Source organism: Pectinophora gossypiella, chromosome 3 (assembly GCF_024362695.1).
Source record: "Pectinophora gossypiella chromosome 3, ilPecGoss1.1, whole genome shotgun sequence".
Lineage (NCBI taxonomy): Eukaryota > Metazoa > Arthropoda > Insecta > Lepidoptera > Gelechiidae > Pectinophora > Pectinophora gossypiella.
Genome location: NC_065406.1, coordinates 7,138,795 through 7,155,567, shown reverse-complemented (window position 1 = coordinate 7,155,567; position 16,773 = coordinate 7,138,795). Strand labels below are relative to the sequence as shown.

At 37.9% G+C, this 16,773-nt stretch overlaps 1 protein-coding gene across 3 annotated transcripts in view; it reads left to right on the top strand.

The window, feature by feature from the left end:
- The window catches only part of LOC126381753 (protein sickie), a 149,404-nt gene that overhangs the window by 79,860 nt on the left and 52,771 nt on the right, over nt 1–16,773 (top strand). For 2 of the 3 annotated variants that reach the window (XM_050031212.1, XM_050031211.1), the window contains exons 7-16: nt 9,824–9,998; nt 10,283–10,420; nt 10,884–10,934; nt 11,080–11,257; nt 11,979–12,071; nt 12,720–12,864; nt 14,238–14,351; nt 15,023–15,205; nt 16,176–16,282; nt 16,619–16,747. In XM_050031212.1, the coding sequence (XP_049887169.1) occupies nt 9,824–9,998; nt 10,283–10,420; nt 10,884–10,934; nt 11,080–11,257; nt 11,979–12,071; nt 12,720–12,864; nt 14,238–14,351; nt 15,023–15,205; nt 16,176–16,282; nt 16,619–16,747 (1,313 nt within the window). The remainder of the gene's footprint in view (nt 1–9,823; nt 9,999–10,282; nt 10,421–10,883; nt 10,935–11,079; nt 11,258–11,978; nt 12,072–12,719; nt 12,865–14,237; nt 14,352–15,022; nt 15,206–16,175; nt 16,283–16,618; nt 16,748–16,773) is intronic. The other variant, XM_050031214.1, reaches the window with a different exon arrangement.

Below are 16,773 nucleotides of genomic sequence, written 5' to 3'. Positions count from 1 at the left end.
ACAACTGGTTTTGATTGCTGTTTCACCGATAGTTGTGTCGATAGGTAGGTAAGGAAGTAGTATTAGACAGAACGGAACGTTCTTGTTCTGTACATAGTGTTTATATTTCAATACAAATAACAGAAATAACATTTTTCAAAACCTTCAATGCAAAATGTAGAGAAGCCAGTGTTGTGACTTTCATTAGCATAGTGATGTATTAGTGGAGATTAAGGCGATCGATTCTTTTCTAACAGCAGGTAGGTACTTTTAATATTATGTGCCTTTTAAAAAAGCTCTACTGGCATTTCCCACAAAGACCTTTTCAGGTCTTTATGGGTCAATTATTTTTAGACTTTGTTAGTAGGTGTCTATTCAAATAGGCTACTGGATATAGCCTACGCAAATAGAATTGCCTGGATGTTATAATTATATAATGGCCCCGATTCCTGCAGACACCGCCTAATTTTATTTTAAGTTATATCCGTCATTTTCATATCCGTCGAAAAGGAAAGGGAGGCAGCTCTTAATTTTAGGAAGAATAAGTAAATGAATGAATAACCCGAGCGAATCAAAAAGGTACGTCCCTGGTATGCAATCTGTTTGACGTGCTGTCTACTTAACTGTGTCGGGTTATTGACTGATGTAAAATTTTTAGACGGTTGGTTTAGATTTGTGCTTAAAATTGACGTGTGTTCCATAAATTTTATGCTTGTCAATCGACAAGCAATCAACAAATCAAATCGACGGGTAATCACCCGTCCCTTTCCTTTTCGGCGGATAAGAAAATGACAGATATAACTTAAAATTAAATTAGATGGTATTTACAGGAATTAGCATCAATATATTATCAAATATTTAATATAGCATGGTTAGTGACATATCTCTCGTGTCTTTTCACTCATCGATGTGTCGCTCTCCTTCTATCATGATAATCATGCTATGTTAAGTAATGTCGGATGAAAAGTTTCCACCACCACGACATTTTGTTCCGAACTGAATTGTCTCGCTGGAGGTTAGGTTGTAGACTGGAGGCATTAAATGTCAGATGGCAAGTGCGGCAAGTAGGCCACGACGTGTGCGTCAAGCTAGCGGCCTCAAAAAAAAATGGGCACGAAAAAATCATTTGACCATACCAAAAAATAGTACTCTTATTGAAAAAAATAGTACCTGTTGTAAAAAAATTAGTACCATCACGGTTCTGGATTTATAGCCATGTTTTATTGCACTTGCTAGCTTGATGGTGAGCGAAATTTGGCGAGAGTTAACGACAAGGTCTTTCGCTTTGATTTAAACGCCAAAAAATAGTACCGAAATAGTACTCACCCCCTGCAAAATACCGAAAGTATTACTTCAACGGTTCCAAAGTTATAAAGGCAGTTCTTTGATCCCGCTAGCTTGACGTTTTGAAAATACCTATTATCTGGGGAATGCTTGCACACTTCAGTTTGTAACTAATGTCAATAAACTCGTATGAAATAGTACTCCCTACCATCATAATTTGGACCTGATTCTCTTTGTAGAAATATGTCAAAGTCATTATAACCTATGTTATACATTTATCAAGACAAGTACAGTCGCGAACAAAATTACTACACATGGTCAAGAATGTTGTCAGATTTTAGTATTTTTCCCCATTTTTGGGTAAAAATTGGTGAAGTGCCAGGGTTGTCAGATGAAAGTAATATCATTGTTGAAACTCTTTGAGTTATTCTACAAATACTGCAAATTGTTTATTAACAAACACTTCGATCCGTAACAAATTGAACATGAAGGTATAAATTATAAAATAAAACAGCAGATTAAAAATGTATTATGATGTATTAAAATCACAGATTGTTTTCGATAAGAACTAGACCCATGCAGCCATTTTCTATTAAAATTAGTGCATATGGGTGTATGCAATAGGAATTTTTTGTAATAGCAGCACTCTGAAGTGCAAAGAAATGGTAGGGTAGACCTCCAAAATGGCAATACTTACGAATAAATTGTGAGGTTATGTAATTGTCTACGTGACTGTATCAACAACAAATGTATGGCATAGGTTATGATGATTTTTTAACTTTGCTACAAAGTGAATCGGATCAAAATTATGATGGTAGGGAGTACTATTTCATACGAGTTTATTGACATTAGTTACATACTGAAGTATGCAAGCGTTCCCCAGATAATAGGTATTTTCAAAACGTCAAGCTAGCGGGATCAAAGAACTGCCTTTATAACTTTGGAACCGTTGAAGTAATACTTTCGGTATTTTGCAGGGGGTGAGTACTATTTCGGTACTATTTTTTGGCGTTTAAATCAAAGCGAAAGACCTTGTCGTTAACTCTCGCCAAATTTCGCTCACCGTCAAGCTAGCAAGTGCAATAAAACATGGCTATAAATCCAGAACCGTGATGGTACTAATTTTTTTACAACAGGTACTATTTTTTTCAATAAGAGTACTATTATTTGGTATGGTCAAATTATTTTTTCGTGCCCATTTTTTTTTTGAGGCCGCTAGCTTGACGCACACGCCACGACGACATGTTGCGCATCTCAACGGGAGCGGTATCTGCCATCATTGAAAGCCATTGTTCGGCACCTAGTAGGCTGACCAAACCTGACATATTTTATGGGACATTCAGATTATTTCTTATAACTAGCGGGTGGTTATCCTATTACAGGCGTATTTTTAGACACAGTTTACTAACCCATTTAACACGTACTTAGGTAGTCCTGTAAATCAAATTATTTTAAAAGGATTGGTACCTCGTTGCATTTTTAACTTTTTGATAACCATTGTTCGTTCTACTGCTACTGAAGTCAAATAATAGGATAATTTTTGATTCAGCCACTCGCAGTTACTTGTACCTTCAAGTATATTTCGTGTATATTTTATGCACTTGCGCTACCTTTATTAACTTTACTGGCATAGTAAATGTACCTACTACTTGTCGTTACGAGCTTTTACATGTCACAAATAATACAATCATGTCCAGTCCAACTGGATTTATTCAGTATACTTAGGTAAATTTCATCACATGTAGCTAATTAACCTCATATCTTATAGTAATAAATACAGTGTCTCTTGAAAAAAATGAATGTTTGGCCACCCTAGTCCTCGCTACCCGCATTCAATCTGCTTTGATCTCTGGATATACTACTTTTGAGTACTCTGTGAACACTGTAACATATTGTGTGCAAGCTGTGTTGTTTTTAATAAGGGCGCGGGTTGTGTTGCGCAAATGATGTTGAGAGCATTGCACATATAGCTAAATAACATTTTCTTTTCATTCAAATAGGTACGTATAAGACGTCTTATGGACAAGTCTTTTGTGTACCAGAAGATGAAATGAATAACTGAGGTTTTATGCTAGTTACCACTCCGGGCATGTTGCATAAGTCAACTTAAATAGGCACTTTTCTTTTAAAAAAAAAGGTCTAGTAACGCTTATAGCGCGCATGTATAAAACGATTTATGAATGTGGAGAAAGCAAATGAAATAGGTGCTTAGGTTTCCTGGAAGAAATTGCTATTTAACAATAAGGCCGCCGATTGTACTTCTCCTGTCACATTTGTGATTGTTTTTAGTGTTGTGTTTATATGTGCAAAAAGAGTTTTTGTATTGTATTTTACTTATGTCAGAATCGAAGCAAATTAATTTCCATGATCTCTGTTTACAAACCTTGGTGGGCGTGATTTTAATTATGTAAGTATGTATGTATGTAGGAAAAGAAGGAAAATTCCCTGCGACTGTTTTTATGACTTTGTATTTGCACCACACCATTAGAGAATATTCCCTATTGGCTTGAGTTTATTGGTGTACCTATGTGGGGTAGATATATTAGGTACGTATTGTTCCTTCCTCTTTGAGTTCAAGCTTCTGCGCGAGTACATACGAGTGGTAAATCGCTAAAAATAAATCCTAAAGCTCTTCAGCCCTTCTGGTTAAAGAGAATTTATTTCTTATTTTCCAACATATTACATGTCATTTACATAAGAAACAAAGTACTTACATTTGCCCTTGACGTAAATACGCTAAGATGACGTAAAGGAAAGGTATTAAAATAGGTGGGCACCTATAATATGGGAAGTACCGGATATTATTATTTCCCCCACACTTCTAAAATAATCAAATGCTGAATCGCAGGCGTAAATAATAAAAAACCCTACCCGTCCCAGCCCTACGATTTCTCATCTTGGTATCGGGTGTAAAGAATCCACTGGAGAATCACAGTCAGAAGAAGTTATGTATTATTAGCACATTGTAATTATTAGAATTGCGAAAGCAGTATATAAAGCGAAAGTTGATGGTAGGGCTGGCAGAGGAAGACCTAGAAGGAGTTGTAACTCATCATTCATCTCCAATTTGGTCAATGTATTGTCCTTAGAAAAGGTTTAGTACCTAAGATCTACTCTGAACCGGCGTGCGTGTATGAAGCGATTGATGAACGTGGAGGAAGCATGAGAAATTTGTCAGGATCGAAGCAAATATAATTCTATAGTCTCTGCTTATCCCGGTAGGAAATAGGCTTGAGGTTATGTATGTATGTTATGCACACGCAAAATCCTGTGTGCGAATAAACAACAGAGCGTTAATATACCTTTCCCAAACTATAGTGCCTACGGGTAGAATGGAAGTTAATTTAACCTATGTAGGAGGTTTTCCACATCAAAATAATAGAGTGTGATTACACATGTCCCCTATTATAAGGGACTTGAACATGGCTAGCGAGGACTGGGTGTGTAATTGTATATACTATACACCCCTGCCTACCCCTTGGGGGATACAGGCGCGATGCTATGTTATGTTGTTCTAAAACAATAGACAAAGAAGATATAAATACTTACTTAACGAGTTCAATTAGAAAGTGTCCGTAATCCTGACTGACGTAGGATTATAGAGAATTATACTAAAGAATACAACTTTGTTCTTTACAAAGTAGACTTTACACGCCAGGAATGAAGTTGAATACCAAGTGCTTAATGAGATCCACCCGCCACCTTTAAAAGCGAAAATGGGACTTAGGGAAATCAGATTACCTCGGCCATAATTGCCTGAAACGGGCGGACTTATTAGTACCGCTTAGCCACTTAGTTTTCATTTAGTAAACTCCTGTAAATACTACAAGGTTCATAAGGTCGAAATTAGGTGATTTTTTTTTTTATTTTAATATAATCGAACTGACGTCTTTTTAACCACTAATGTAGAGCCCAGAGGTACGCTCACGAGCACTAATATACGTAATATACACTTTGAAACCATGTTATATTAACTCTTTTGACAAATTAAACCGTAAGTCTCATTAAATGACAAATACGATACTGCAACAGGGTTTTAGTGGGTACATGATATTGCTCATGACTGTACATTATAGGTATACATCGCTATAATGCTCACCACCACCTACGTTCGTTGGTCTAACAGAAAGCTCGGTGAAGCGTGAGTACTCAGTTCATCTTCACATGGATGTACCTCTGACTAGCCCAATTGGAAATATAGTCGTGAGTTTGTGTTATATACATACCTGCACTACTAATGAAATGAAAAATGTTTTTATTACCAGGGGGCTAAAATGGCCACATAGAATAGAAGCAATTCATCTTAGAAAGCAATATTGCTGTTTGACATTTGTTTGCATTGCGCACTTACTTTTATATGCGCAAATGTCAAATTGCAATATTGCTTTCTTAGATGAATTGCTTCTATGTGGCCATTTTAACCCCCCAGAAAACAATACAATGAGGCACATAAATAGGATTAAAAATATATCCAAATGAACAGAGGTGCCCAAACTAGGTGGAGCCTGTATCTTGGGAAACCGTAATAAAATGGGTACATGTGATGTTGGCGCATAGTTTGCCAAAGGAAACTTAAAATTAAACTTGCATCTAAGTATTAGAGCGAAGGGTGCGTGTGTTAAGTAGGAATATGAATGTGTGAGTACGCGAGTTTAGTGTCTGCCAGTATAATAGTAGAAGTAATCATAACGATAATAAGTCAGTAACAAAATAAATGCATTATGTATTTATGTATGTGAGTGTGTATGTGTGGGGGTAAGAGTTAGGATAAATTGATGTGTGTGAGGGTGTACGTTTTTCCAATTTATGTATGTGAATATAAGTATGTGTGGGTGTAAGGGTGAGTTTGTATGAACTGGTGAATAATGAGGTGGGCAGAGCCATCTTCTTCTTATCGTGTGGGTTGTGAGGTGGAATACCAACCTCATCAACCCTGGTGTCAGGGTTATTATTGAGCCGCCAAAGGCTCCTGACATGGCTCGTGTAACGACTACTCACTTACATCAGTAAGTAGTAACCGGGACCAACGGCTTAACGTGCCTTCCGAAGCACGAATCATCGCCATAAGTAATCAGGAGATGACCTACAGCCACTTTAATTACGAGGTCTTAAAGGAGATAGGATTGGACGAACCATTTGCGGGTGACGGTTGATCAATCACCTATATAATTCATGTAAGCCAAAGGTCCCGTGTTACATTCCCGGTCGAGTCAATGTAGAAAACATAATTTTCTAAAAGTTGATTTCATGATGTTTGCAACACGAACTTGCATGCTACCGTGTAGTTTTAGTTAATTGATTCTTTTAATTAGGTCAGTTTAGGTAATGAATTTTAAATAGCTTATTAGGAAAATCCTTGATGTTACGTACAATCAGTGCACTAAATCAGTTATAGACTTATTAGGTGCACTGTTAGGGCAATTAGTTGTTTATAAATGTATATATAAAGGTATGTATATACCTACATAGCCAAGTATGTTACGAGCACCTACTACCTTCATTCAATCAATCAATACTTCTTTATTGCACCAAAACATAAATCAGGACATGTACAGACGAATAAAATAAGCACAATAGGCAGCCTTATTGCTTCTTCTACTTCTATCGTGTGGGTTGTGAGGTAGTTTACCAACCCCATCAACCCTGGTGTCAGGGTTACTATTGAACCTCCACGGGCTTTATTACTAAACAACCATTTACTTCTAAAATCCCACAAAAACCTGACTAGCTCTGCAATAATTAGACACAAACAAGTACATAGAGATTGGAGACCTATCTTCTTCTTCTTCTATCGTGTAGGTTGTGAGGTAGAGTACCAACCTCATCAATCCTGGTGTCAGGGTTACTATTGAGCCGCCAAAGGCCCCTGACATGGCTCATGTAACGACTACTTACTTCCATCAGTAAGTAGTAACCGGGATCAACGGCTTAACGTGCCTTCCGAAGCGGATCACCTGATTGTCCGAAGGTTAGGACAGCAACATTTTTGTGACATATTATGTCAATAACCCAAAGGGAATCGAACCCAGGACCTCCGGATCGTGAGCCCAACGATCAACCACTGGACCACGGAGGTCGTTCGGTCGGAGACCTATTATTAGCACAAATCCACTTAGTTATCGTCTGCGAAGTATAAATACTTAAGTAGAACCATTTGGGCACGAATATTTTCAGAAGCGAGTAGTGTGCGGCTTAGAACGATCGCGATCGTAAAAATGCCCCGAACACACGCAAAGGCTGCTTAGCAAATGTTTCGTGACAATTTGTAGAAGTACCTACATGAAAACACAAAGATTTAGGCCCTTATTTGTGAGAAAGTTCCGTAGTTTTAATTTATTTATACCGAGTTGAACTTGTAACTTACTATAATTGAAGTTCCGGACAATCTTGTAATTTCAGGTAGTGACTGTAATTTCATACTGCCTTATTAACAAACGAAAAGTTAATAATAGGTTTAAAAATATGATGTCCTTAGAAAAGGTTCAGTACGATATACTCTGAACCGCCGTGCGTGTATGTAATCATTGATGAATATGGAGCTAAGAGAAGTATGTCAGGATCGAAGCAAATGGAATTCCATAGTCTCTGCTTACCTCAGTGGGAAATAGGCGTGAGTTTATGTATGTATGTTAGGCCACGCCACGTAAAAAGTCTAATTGATATATTATAATATTAATTCTATGTAGAAACTGCGACACTAGAGCGTCCCGGCTTCGGGACTTCTTTCATGGTTACCCTATTATCTGAAGTCTTTGTTTTGTAATAGAGTTGGATAGTGTTTAATAGGGTAAGCTGACTAAAATACGCAATGGGGTTGGTAACCTGTCACCATTATTTTTAAAAAATACAAATGATAGAGTACGATTTGGTCACTTATGATCTGTGCTTATGTCACAATGACAAAAAATATTAGCAGTAATAATAATAACTCTGCCCACCCCCAACCAGGAATGCGGGTGTGATTTATATTATAGGTATGTATGTAAGCATGTACCATTCATAATTAAAGTTCTGGATAGACTCGTATCGTAATTTTAGGTATTGAACAAACAGTGTTTGTAACAAGACGGCATATCGTCATTTCGTAATTCAAGCTACTGTGTAATTACTCATACATTTGGGGATAATGTATTAATTCATGTAATTAATCACTCATTAGGAAGGTACTATTAGTATTGGAATAATTATTTATACATACACATACCTACATAAACTTACGCCAAGTATTTCCCACCGGGGTAAGCAGAGACTATGGAATTCCATTTATTTATATGTATATATTTATAGTAGATAATTAATAATTTAATTACAATATCACCTTGGTTTAGGTAGGTACTTATACCTACTTATTTTATACTATACTTACTGCAGACAGAATACCCACAATACCTATCTGACTCATCTATGTAGGGAGTCATTCCCCTGTATAAAATTAGGTACCTACCTACATGACGACAGTCCCAAAATGAGGGTTGGTTTAAAGGTAATAGAAAATTCCAGCTTCGACTTCGCCGAGCTTAAAACATTCCTAAGGGTTTTCATTGAACTTATTAAATATTGATATTTATCCGCTCAGCTCAGCTTCCACAGATCATATAATACTAACGTACAGATGCCTCATGTCATAAGTACCTAAAAGAGAGCTTTTAGTAGTTTAAAAAAATACATGCTCTACAGGTTATAGGTATTTCACAATAATGAATACTGTTTGTTCTAATTGTGACCTGCAGAATATCAATCAATATTTAAAGGCATTTGAGCGTATCAAATCGAGTTCACGAGAGGGCAGCCGCGTGCAATCCTGTGCATTGAGACATGTACTCCTATTAAGACAATAAAGAGGAGAGGCAATCTGATCGATACGTAACTCATCATTTCTATGTTACACTGAATCCTTGGAAATATTAGATACGACAACATATCTACATAAAACGGGGTGGGGGGTGGGGGGTTGGTTGGGGTAGCGATGCTAAAAAATTTATAGCGGAAATCGGACGTCGTTTAAGAGAGAGTGGAGATGACCCCCGTGCAGGATTGTTCTTGGCGCAAAGGTTGTCCAATGCTGTACAGCGAGGAAATGCGGCTAGTGTAATGGGCACCTTCGCGCCCGGATTAGTCAGGGGCGGGCTTTTTGACGAGTGCAGTAAATAGCATTATTTTTGTTAATTAAGTATTTATGTAATTTCGTGATTATTAAATGATTAGATTATTTTGCAAAAAAAAAAAAAAATTGACATTTAGTGAGACTTACATGCATAAAACGGTGTGTCGTATGTTAAATGGCAACATAAGCTCACGACTTTATTCCGTTTGGGGAAGTCATAGGTACATCCATCGCAAGATGAACTGAGTGCCCACGCCTCACCGAGCTATTATATTTTTTCTATTGAACCAACGTGATAGGTAGTTATTCTATGTATCTAGTATTACTACATTGCTCATCGTTATGCAAATATTACACGACTATCTTGTCACTTGACTTTTTAGGCTCTACTCCACCGAACTATAAGAGCTAATAATAATATTTCCCTTATATCTAAAGCCAATGAATATCCAATAGACGCGGCGGCCGCAGTAGGATGGAAGGCAGCAGCGGCGGAGTGGTGTACCGCGTGGTGGGGCGCACGCGCAGCAAGGCGGACTGTGGCCAACAGACGGAAAGACAGCCGCCCGCGCCGCGAGACACCACCTGGAAGAAATACACCGACTCGCCCGGCGTTGGCGCTCCGCCATTGGTGCGTGATTCTATATACTAGTAATATATCGTATGTCTACATATTATAACGCGCGGTTTACCGCGTGGTAGATTGTAGGTGTCTATGGCCAGCAAACAGAGAGACAGCCGCTCGCACCAGGCTTAGGATTATTGCTGAAGGGCAGTGTTTCTGATAGCCATGAGCAACTGCATCAACTGCAGCTCAAAATCGTCATGCCGATTTTAGACTCATCCAAAAAATATCAAAACAATGTGCCACCTGAACGACAACACTATAATTTACCAATAACCCCCACATTACAGGGGCAGCCTGCGCAAGCGCCGCCAAGCCCGTCCCACAGTCGCAAGGGGGAGCGGCGCACGGGTCACCACTCCCCGCAACACCACAAGAGGGAGAAGCTTACTGCCGCGCAACAGCTTGGCATAGCGCCGCATCCACAGGTAAAATTTTATAATACCTACTTAGGTAGGTATATTGTGAAACCGGAGATGATATGAAGCATATTCCACCACGCTGCTGCCCCCTCCGGTTGATTGAGGGGAGGCCTGTGCCCAGCAGTGGGACGTATATGATATAGGCTGTTTATGTTGTTATGTTTATTGAAAAACGAAATTAGATTATAGGTACCTAGGTACAACCAAATAAATCCAATAGACATGGCTCTGCTAACGCAATCTCGTAGTACTTTTTTAAACATGATTTTATTAAATTAGCGGGTTTTATTTAACCCTCAGGCTGTTGTCTTCAATTTTGCACTGGGTAAGCCCTCAGCGTTCCCCATTTACTAGCCAAGTAGTGAATGTCATCCGAGTTAATAACTATAAATAGGTACGAAAGTTAAGTGTTTATTACTCGTGTTTAGAATGGTTGATGTCTAATTACCAATATTTGCTCTACTTACAGTATGCAGCGTCAAATTCTAGTCAGCACTCTTCCAGAAGTGGCGGCTCTCAGGTATGTGGTACTTAATTTCTTTGAAGCGGGGTTTTCATCCGGCCTTGTTCTCAAAATATTTTTTATTTGTTACTCTTATACCTACTTTTTATAAGTAGTAGGGATACCTACCTAATAATTAATAAAAGCAAACTGTTAATTTCAGCTACAATCCCCAAGTGGTGGATCTCGGCCATCCAGCGTTTCCAGCGGTGGAAATGGCAGCAGTTGTTCCTCCAGTAAAGCGAAAGTTCCTCAAAATTTCGGATATGTGAAGAGGCAAAATGGATTACAACAACCTGCTCCACAGTCTAATGGACCACCTCAACATGGACATAGCAGCGGTATGGTCTTCTTATAGGTACCATGTAGTAGAGCATGGTATATCTTATACGATGATGTAGAGTAGGTAGGCTAGGTATTTCTCTGAAGATTCAACAAGTGTGGAGAGAAGATATACATTTCCTATCTCTATGAGATATACCTACCTAACGGACCTACCTATTGCAATAAAATTTATAAGTATTTTCTTTCAGTTTTATTCTCCAAGGAGAATTTAATTGTAAGAAATTTAGTCTCATCATAATATATCTGGCCCATATCGCCGAAAAAATAATATGAAAGCCATTAAATATTTATTTTTTCTTTTCTTTTTCTTAAACAAATGGCTTTGAATAATTATTTTTTCATCGATTACAGCCAGTACAGCTTTTAACTATATAAGTAAATAATTTTATATTTAAGCAAAACATACGAAGTTATTTCATAAATAAATATTTCAATATTTATAAAATATAATTTCCGTGAAATTTAAAAAATTCAAATCTGATAAAAAGTTTTGGCAGATAAAGATAACAAAATGCGAAGCCATTACCAAAAAAAAAAAAAAAAAAGATAACAAAACGCAACACGCAACTGTCAGCTGTTGTCAGTGTCACGGAAAATAATTTGGAATGGGAGTTTCGCGCGAATACGTATCTGTCTACGCGCGAATATAAAGAAAAAACTAAGTTGACTTTCCATTTATGACTTGAATTATTTAATTAATATTTCATTTCTATTTAGGTGGAAGAACCGCTCAAGTTTCCGCAGTACCCAGAACGAAGGTTAAAGTTTCGGGTGGAACACAAACTTGCACACAAGATCTTCAAATTCACAGTAAGTTTGTTTTTGAATAGTTACACTTATGTTTTAGTCATTGCCTTGACACGGATATCTAAATGCTGATATCTACCTAATATAACTCATACGAATTAAATAGACACCTCTTTAAACCGCAAGGTCACTGTAGCGATGTGTAGTTTGGTATACTTTCTTAGGTACCTAACAAACTTTTCCACGAATCCACCTACTGGAATAAACAAACAATGTTTATACCTACTCTATAGCATTGCAATTCTCCGAGCTATGTCGGTGACTTTAGTTCTCCTGCGGATCTCCTCATTTCTGATTCGATCGAGCAAGGAAATACCGAGCATAGCTCTCTTGTAGGTAGGTATTGCAAAGCTGAAGTGGCAGTGGGCAGGACACATAGCGAGGAGAACCGATGGCCGATGGGGCGGAAAGGTTCTAGAATGGCGACCACGTGTCGGACGACGCTCAGTGGGCAGGCCCGCTACAAGGTGGACCGACGATCTGGTGAAGGTCGCGGGAAGCCGCTGGATGCGGGCAGCGCAGGACCGATCGTCGTGGAGATCCTTGGGGGAGGCCTATGCCCAGCAGTGGGCGTCATACGGCTGATGATGATGATAGCATTGATCTAGCTGTAGGTATCTTCTATAAAAAAGAAATCTTTCTTATTTCCAGAAAATGGCATTGGGCCGAAGTCCTATTCTCTGGGTGGCACGGCAGCGGCGCAGTTATCAGCGTCAGTCAGAGAACGTCTCCTGGGGTCACAGTCCCTGCCCAAACCTGGCACACATGAGTTTGCTGCTTTATTCCACCACCATAGGTAACAAGAGCAAACATTCATAGAATAGAGTAAACATTCATATAGTACAATGAAGTCATATTGCCCTTAGTTATCTAAAATACAAGTAGAATGAATTCTTTGACTTATTGTTATTGAGCAAAAAGGGCATATCAGACCGGTAAACCTCACATTCTATTATTAAATAATAATGTCATTTATTTTGAACATTCAAAATAAGCTATATTATTAATTAAACCAAAGGTACTTGAACTACAAAAATATTATGTAATATCTAAACTTAGAATACATCACATAAATGTATTAAATTTTATTACACATATAAAATATCATAATATTACAGCACCGGCATGAAGAACAGAACCCTAACATTCAGACAATTGCTCAGCTGGGTTTATCAATTAAACAATTGGCGTCTGTGAGCCCATTTGTTAGAATGAGATAGAAATGTAATTTGGCCTCTTTTTACTTCCAATTAAATGTCTGGGATCTTTTCAGAATCATGCTACAGAGCTGTACTCCACACTATGTAGTATAATTTATTTATTTGCCCCTTTCTTGTATTCTGTTTTATTTTAGATTATATTATTAATAAAAATAGATAGGTAAGTTGCAAAAACGTAGTAGATGTCAAGTGTGTTATGTTATCTCTTTCTTGATATTAAATAACATCACATTATTATTTGAATAAAAATAGATAACATTAGGTATACCACTATTTTTACGTATAGGTACTTATGTAAGTAGGTAGAAATGGAATACCTACCCTACCTGAAGTACCTACTTATAATATGACATCTAAATAATTATTTTACATGTAAGTTCTACTATATTTTATATTCCAACATAAGTTCATTATGAAACCTATGCCAAGATTTTATAAAATTGATTGATTTCCCAGTCCATCCCTGGCTGGATATTGTCAGAACTTGCACATAAACACAGTCCATTTGAGTTAGTGAAGTGTAAAGCATGCAAAGTTCAAAAACACAATAGTAATTTACTTTGAAATCTACTGAACATGACACATAGTTACAGGTAACAAGATCAGAGGTTAAGATATTTATCTATTCTTTTTATTTTTGTTGCTGTTTCTGACAATCAATAGGGTCAGTATAGGGTATCAGTGGGGTCTGCATGTTAGGCTTTATTAACATACTTAAAAAGACTGATATTTGTCATGTCTCTAGTCTTGTTTATCTAGTAACGCTTCCTATGAACCTGTGCGGTTATTTGTTATCGATTCTATCACAACTTTCTGACGTAAAGTAAACAATCCTTATCAGTATAAATATTTGGTTATAATTTTATATCTACACTTAAAAATCGTGGGAAATTTGCCAGTGGTGTGCCGCTATCCTAAGGGTTAACTAGAAGAAACCTTGTGTTTACAGGATTGCCCCAAGAGGTGGTATGAAGATCAGTGATGGCAGCTTGTCTGATACACAGACATATTCCGAAGTGAAATCAGACTACGGCATACCTTACGCGCCTTGGTTGAGACACAGGTAAATATTTGTAAATATTTTCTTTTGTAACTTGAGTGTTGATATAACATTTCATTGAGAGTATCCTTCGCAATTTTACGCTTTGAACATCCAGTGTATGAGTAATTTGTGAACTAAAGAGCATAGACGCTTCGAAGATTTTCAAACTTAACAATGGTTTTCTACTAAGAATCAGTTTTGAGTGCGCGTAAGGAATTGTGAAAGGTATTCCTCAGTAAGAAACTCTATACCTAAATACCTACCTGTAATTAAAAAAACCTGTACAGTTTGTGTAAATTAGCTCCCTTGTGTGATCATAAAGCATCATCGTTTACATTTTCACGTCCCTTTTCATTCCTTTATGCGTGTCATTTTCGAGTGATTGGAATTTGGAAATGCATTAACATTATGTGGAAACTTATATCATTTTCACGTGCTTTATCCATTTTCCGATATGGCCAGTTGTAGGAAGATTACAATCTAAATCCGTTTGGTTTTCTAAAATTATTTTCAACCAAATTCTCTTTGCGGAAAAGTGTTCAAGAATATAGTAATACTTAAACTTTGCGCGCATTTGCCTACTATTTCTTATAAACTATACCTAAAACACTCTAAAAACGCATCAAAAAAGAAAAAAAACATCAGACACCCTACAACTGGCCAGCATGACCCCTGAACTGTCCCGGTTTCAGCAACACATACTCGGCGAGCGGCCGCCTGTCCGAGGGCGAGAGTATGGAGTCTCTCACGTCGCTGCACTCGGCGGCACAACACACCTCCTCCCCTAACTCACACCGCAGCTCACTCACACACAATAAGCTCATCATGCACCGAGACGCTCAGGGCTCCCGGCTTAACAGGAGCAACAGTATTAGGTGCGTCTTTTCATCTATCATAATAATCCAGCGATTTAAACTGTAATTATTTGCGCTCCAATAGTACAAGGAGGTTGGTTGGGTGGAACGTGATCTACTAAGCTGCAGCCTTTTCAGTACGTATTTTTCATCGAGGCTGCATTTAACAAATACGTAATGGCGCTCAGTCAGACCTGTCTAAATTGGCGACAGTCTATCGGCATTCTAGTTAGAACTGCGGCTATCAGTCCCCTTATATCTGTGTATCCCCTTTGTCTGTGTATCTAACAAACTATCGTTCTCAGACAATCTTTTAGTAAATAGTTGCTATTAGCTCGTCATTGGTACAGGTCAAAGTTCTAATTAATCTATTTATTAAAATATTTCTATTGTATTTGGTCATTCTTTTATCATGCCACTCATTGTTCCCATTCATGTTCATTAACATCACTTACCCGTCATGACCGTATATAAGGTACTTGAAAAGTTATGGATTCGTATAAAATAAATGTTATTTGATCAAATTTTAGCTACCTCAGAGATAGGACGTTCCCAAGGTACGCCACAAGGAAGGTTTGCTCATATTTGCTTCGAGGTGGCACGCTTCTCTTATACCAAGACATCGTTTGCATGATTTGAACTTGGCACGGCTTTTTACCATTCTCATTTTAATTTACACATACGATAAATCAATATGCTAAATGTTATTTTTGCAAATCAAATACTTAAAGTTACCTAATTAAATTTTCTCACAATTTCGTTCGAAACATAATTTGCGCATTGAATTCACAAATCAAACAAACTTGGAAGTTATGCAATTTTAAATTTAATTTCCGTTATTTACTTTTGAACTTCTTTGTAGGAGCTAGATAAATCTATAAATCAATAGGCTTTTGTGGTCATTATGCTAAATGTATCGTGGCAGTGTACGGTTCGTATCGTCCGTATCTTTAGCTTCTAGAAGGGATATTGACTGTCAAAATGCTTACAGATCTACGAAGTCGGAGAAGTTATATCCTTCTATGCTGCAAAGGTCTTCTGAGAGCGACTACGAGCCGTATTATTGTTTACCAGTGCAATACGGACCTGGTGGACAAGGTAAAATACTGATTACCTTTTTTATCATACTTTAACAGCATCAAATTACGAATCTTCTTTGTTAAACAACATCACATTGTAATTTTCCTTTCTCATCTGTGCCCTTATCTAAATCCTTGCACGCCCAGGACACTCCATACAATAAATTACTGCATAAGTGCGCGGGCCAGTCTGCGCGCGTTCCCCCGTTACTCTTTAGCGGCTTACGGATATTTAGACTAAAGAAAGACCCAGGGTGAAGTCGAATCGAATCTAGCTCGGCACCCGATACGAATTGTTGCGGAGTCGTGAGTTGCCGTTCTATGCGCAGCATTATTCTTTATTCTATGACCATAGGTCTGAACTACGGCGTGTCGGAGCCTCCGTCGCCATCGCCGCGCTCGGCTCTCAGCCCCACTCACCAGCCTGCCAACGTCATGCACACTCCGAGACATTCGCACCACTATCCTAAGAAGAATGATGACGGTATTTTGACCCTTTATATAAAACAT